Source organism: Rhagoletis pomonella, unplaced genomic scaffold, assembly GCF_013731165.1.
Source record: "Rhagoletis pomonella isolate Grant_MI unplaced genomic scaffold, Rhpom_1.0 Rhpom_scaffold_10341, whole genome shotgun sequence".
Classification (NCBI taxonomy): domain Eukaryota; kingdom Metazoa; phylum Arthropoda; class Insecta; order Diptera; family Tephritidae; genus Rhagoletis; species Rhagoletis pomonella.
The window spans coordinates 1-5,677 of record NW_023468869.1 but is presented as its reverse complement, the minus strand read 5'-3'; the positions used below and the strand labels follow the sequence as shown (position 1 = coordinate 5,677).

Below are 5,677 nucleotides of genomic sequence, written 5' to 3'. Positions count from 1 at the left end.
ACTGCAGTGCACAATGAACTTGCTGGTTTTATGAATAAAAAAAAAAAATACACGTAGGATTTCATATCTACATACATACATCTATGGAGATATAACCTTCGGACGGGCAACAATATCTGCGCAATCCAAATTTGGCTGAGCAAATAAGTTCTAACAAAATACCTCTTACCTTGGGTTGAAATCCCTGAATAGTGACTGCAAATTCATGACTTCTGGAGGTTTTGTTTTTGGCTACCGAACGAATAGGCTATAAACACAATGGCCTCTAGTAATCAGTTATGAATTTAGAGGTTGCATATTTTCCTTTTTGATTTCGTTCTAGTGTTTGCTTCTATATCAACACACTATTTACTTTTCTTCTAAACAGGAAAAATGACACAATTGTATTAAACTGAGGTCAAATTTTGTTAAACTTTTTCTGGCAAAAAGAGGACAAGAATTACAATATTTACGTATGTCAAATAAAAAGAGAATAGGAAAAGTGATGAAACCAAGGCTTGCCATTATTCCAATTGATTCCCACGACAGCCGGTTGATTCCCACGACAGCCGGTTCTTGATTCCCACGACAGCCGGTTCTACGTACCGGAATGACTCGGGTTTCACCCGACCAAGGGCTGTTGTTTCGGCGATCTAACCCCGTTTAGGTCGGCGAAGTATCTCAGAAGTTGTCCGTCCATAGGGCAACATTCACTACGCATTCTCCTACTCAGGGCTGGCATCGAGTCAAACCCTGGGCCAGAAATATACACCTGCTGTGTATGCCGAAGACGTTTACACCACAACTCCACCTCAGTCAAGTGTAATGCCTGCGAGGGGTGGAGTCACCTCAGGGTCTGCTCGGGACTACGGACTCACAGACAGTGGACCACGTCGTACGAGGCCCCCCTGTTGCTCAAATAGAGCAGCCTCCACGGCAAACAATAGTCCGCCCGTGCAGCCCCACACACTCACACAGCAACCACACACAGTCGCCACAACACAACAACATACCACAGCCACCACAGACCACATAACACACACAACCGCACCACCACCCACACGCCGCCGCCAACAACTCTTGGTTCCCCCTACAATCTGCACGGTATGTCAGACCAGAATATTCCGTAATGTGACATCAGTCAAGTGCAACACCTGCCTTGGCTGGTGCCACTTTAGGGCATGTTCAGGTCTGCGCACCACGCGAGATTGGACGGGGAACTTCGAGGGCCCGTGTTGCGCTGCCCGGTCGCTGGCATCAATTGCGACGCCCCCCAATACCACCACAGGGAGGCAATCACCCCAGCAGCACACACAGCCAACGGCGGCAAGAACTTACACCTCACTCACACCCCACATCACAACACGTCTCCCGAACCACATGAAGCTCCTCCAATTCAACTGTAACGGGCTACAGAGCAAGATTGAGGAGATAACCGCCTTTATGTGTCGGCATGGTATATTAATAGCTGCGGTCCAAGAGACGAAGTTGCACAGCAATTCAACTTTGTTGAATTGCGCCGGGTACAACGTGCACCGTCGAGATCGCGAGCGAGATAATGGTGGTGGCTTAGCGTTCATCACGCACCACACCGTGCAGTATCGTCTTATCGAAGCAGACATCGACCGCAGGGATACCACCCTAGAATGTCAGGGCATCGCTATCCGGTCAGGCGATGTCGAGCTCGAAATATTTAATATATACATACCCCCTGTCACCTGCTGCCCGGCAGGATATCACCCTGATATAGGTGCGCTCCTCAGAGGTGAAAACCGTATGGTAGTAGGTGACTTTAATGCGCACCACGATCTTTGGCACTCAAGCCTGTCAAACGATCGTAGGGGAACAGACTTGGCTGAGCAGATAGACGATTCGACATTCTGCACAATGAACGACGACGCACCCACCAGGATTATGGGTAACTGCAGTAGCTCGCCAGACATCACAATAGTCAGCGCTGGTCTGATAAACAGCATAACGTGGCGACCTATGCTGACTCTAGCATCAGACCATCTACCCATAGTCATCTCGATTGATAAACCAACCGACTTTGCCTCCGCCAAACACCGGACCTATGTCAACTTTTCTAAAGCTGACTGGAAAGGTTACGCGGAGTTTACTGAAAACACCTTCACATCGCTCCCCACACCAACCGACGTCCATCTCGGTGAACGTAAGTTCCGCAGGGCTATCACTGCTGCTGCAGCCCGCTTCATACCGGCAGGGTGCATATCGGACCCACGTCCAAACTTCCCTGCCGAAGCGGCTGTTTTAGCAAACGAGCGTGATAGCCTTCGTCAGGCCGATCCCGGAGATCCCCGTATCAGGGATCTCAACGCGGAGATTCGGCAACTTGTAAACGTACATAAGCGGAAGAAGTGGGAGGAGCATCTGAAGACTTGTAACTTCACCTCTGGTGTGAGCAAGCTTTGGTCAACCGTGAGGTCATTGTCTAATCCGACGAAGCACGACGACAGAGTCGAAATTTCCTTCGGCGACTATGCTTCGTCGGACCCGGAGCGATGCGCGAGCTATTTTAGCCGGCAGTTCATACTGCATCCTCCGGTGGACAAAGCCAAGCGTCGAGTGACCAGAAGGCTGCACAAACTGCCAACAAATTGTGCCCCCCTTGCTTTCACTTGCGGTGAAGTTCAGGTGGCCATCGGGAAGGCGAAAGCCTCCAAAGCCATGGGTCCCGACGGTATATGCATGCTGATGCTGAAAAATTTGGGTCCTGCGGGGGTAGCGTACCTAACGGAGGTCCTCAATTTGTCAATGGCCACTCTCATCATCCCAGACATCTGGAAGGTGGGGAGAGTGGTCCCACTGCTCAAACCGGGGAAACCTGCAAACAAAGGAGATTCGTATCGTCCGATTACACTCCTTTCCCCGGTAGCGAAGACACTCGAGGCCTTGCTACTCCCGTACTTCACAAATCACCTGACCCCAGCGAAGCATCAGCATGGTTTCCGTAAAGTGCACAGCACAACAACAGCACTTAACGCCATAAACACTCAGATAACTCGTGGCCTTAACCGTAACCGTCCCTGTGAGAGAACGATTCTAGTAGCGTTGGACTTGTCAAAGGCGTTTGACACCGTCTGCCATTCCACGCTACTAGAAGATATAGAGGCCTCCTCTCTCCCACAGAGGCTCAAACGGTGGTCGGCAAATTATCTAAGTGGTCGACATTCGTCGGTAATGTTCAGAGACAAAACGAGTAAGCAGCGAAAAATAAAACAGGGGGTTCCTCAGGGTGGTGTCCTTTCCCCGCTACTGTTTAACTTTTATATTTCAAAGCTCCCTCAACCACCAGAGGGAGTCTCGATTGTCTCCTATGCCGACGATTGCTCGATTATGGCGACTGGGAATGGAATTGATGACCTGTGTTCGAAAGTAAACGGCTATCTCTCCGAACTTTCTCGCTTCTTCACTGCAAAGTGTCTAGCCCTCTCCCCTACGAAATCCTCCGCGACCCTGTTCACAACCTGGACGAAGGAGGTCAGGCTACCGCTGGGGATTCACGTCGATGACACACCAATTCCGACGGTGAATAACCCCAAAATACTCGGAGTAACTTTCGACAGCCTGCTCTCCTTCTCTGCGCACTCAACCGCTATTGTCAATAAAGTACAGAGCCGCAACAAGGTCCTCAAGTCGCTAGCCGGCAGTACTTGGGGCAAAGACAAAGAAACGTTGCTGGCAACATACAAGGCAATAGGCCGGCCGGTTTTGAACTACGCAGCGCCAGTGTGGTCGCCTGGGACTAGTAGGACGCAGTGGACGAAGCTACAGACCGCACAAAACACCGCACTGAGGACAGCGACGGGATGCCTCCTGATGACGCCTGAACACCACCTGCACGGCGAGGCACAAATGCTCCCGGTGAAGGAGCACAATACAATGCTCTGCAAGCAGTTCCTGATTGGGACCCACAGAAGTGGCCACCCGTGCAGACAGCTGCTTGCAGAGGAGCCCTCGCCTAGGCACGTCAGGAGGCATCTATATGAACTAACGGACGAAGTCCAGAGGTTCATTAAGCAACCTCTGGACCCGACAGCCTACAGACAGGCCTTGAACGGCATTCACAGGGACTCAGTCTCGAGTTATGTAGACTCTAGACCTGTGAATGCCGTTCTAGGCACACCACCCCCGGACATTGACGAGACGGAGCTTCATCTGCCTCGGGAGACGCGCACCACACTTGCACAACTTCGCTCCGGCTACTGCAGCAGGTTAAACTCATACCTGAGTAGGCTGAATGAGGATGTGCCTAATGAATGTCCGGCATGCGGAGAGACCCCACATGACTCGAAACATCTCTTCGCATGCCCGGCAAACCCGACATCCCTAACGACCTTGTCCTTATGGGCAAACCCCGCAGAAGCTGCACGCTTCCTAGGGTTGCCGTTAGTGGAACTTGACGACAACGACTGAGATACCAACCGATCTGGGCGGGGTTGTTGTAGCCGCTACAACAACAACAAAAACAACAACAACATTATTCCAATTTAAATAAAACCGACCGTAGTGGTCGGTGTTATGCAGACAACCTTTGGTTTGGGAAATTAAATGGCGGCTGCGTAGTTTGCTCAGAGGTGGTTATGTCAGTTATATACATTTACGTCTTTGGATCAACGTTCTTTACGAATATTAAAATTAGTTAAACTGTGTGCTGGTAACTCTGTTTGTCCATCGATTGTTATCTGTAATAGTTCACCACGCACGTGGTGGAAATTCACCCAACTGTCAATATTAAATGTCAATGCGTTTTTTTCGTTCTTTTCATCGGAAAATTTGTGAGCTTTCCCATTTTTGTTTCAAAATTCTGGGGAGACTTCGATAAAACCTGTATAAAAAGGATTTTAAATTGTGACGAGAAAGTGTTTAAATTGTAACGCGTGTGTGTGCTAATAAGAATGGGGAATGTTTTGGCCGCATCGTCTAGCTCTAGCTCATCGCTAGACGCTGCCAAATTGGGATTGCCGGAACTATCAAGTCCGTCGCGGAACCCTTCGTCGTCCCCAGTGACGGGACTGGCGGGTTCCGGCGTTAGTGAATCAGAATTAAAGGAACAAAAGCTTGAAAACCCCGGCACTGTTGAAGAACTGCATAAAAAATGTAAAGGTAAGAACATACAGAAGGAGAACCCACCGCTCTGAGCCCACCAAAAGTGATGACATAACTCAAACGCATGTGAAAGAATGGCGTTTTAATTCTGTTGGTGGTGGTGGCGGTGGTTAAAGTAACAGCGCAAAGTCGCTGTTTACTATTTGACATTGTGTAAACAATGATTCAAACCCATTTGCGAATATTTAAAATTACACGACTTATGAATGATTTGCATTTCTTTTATTACTTTCATAGACATTCAGGCAATGACCTTTGAAGGTGCGAAAGTTATGCTAAATAAGGGGTTAAGTAATCATTTCCAAGTCTCCCATACGCTAAACCTCTGTAGCACACAGCCTAGCGGGTATCGCTTTGGAGCTACTTATGTAGGAACAAAACAGTTTGGCCCTTCGGAGGCTTTTCCCGTATTGCTGGGGGACATTGATCCCTCCGGAAATTTAAATGCCAACATTATACACCAATTTACCCCTCGTGTCCGTTGCAAATTCGCCTCGCAAGTAAGTAGCATCTTTGGTTTGACAATTATACATATAAAAGTAAAAACTTGCTTATTCAGATTCAAGAT

The 5,677-nt window shown here is 48.9% G+C and overlaps 1 protein-coding gene across 1 annotated transcript; it reads left to right on the top strand.

Moving 5' to 3' along the window:
• Positions 1 to 4,744: 4,744 nt before the first annotated feature.
• Positions 4,745 to 5,609, top strand: LOC118756447 (mitochondrial import receptor subunit TOM40 homolog 1-like; the record flags this gene model as incomplete). Its single annotated transcript, XM_036491210.1, has 2 exons — positions 4,745 to 5,106; positions 5,347 to 5,609. Coding segments are annotated over exons 1-2 (471 nt in total), but the record flags the coding sequence as incomplete, so codon positions are not given.
• Between the last annotated feature and the right edge of the window lie 68 nt (positions 5,610 to 5,677).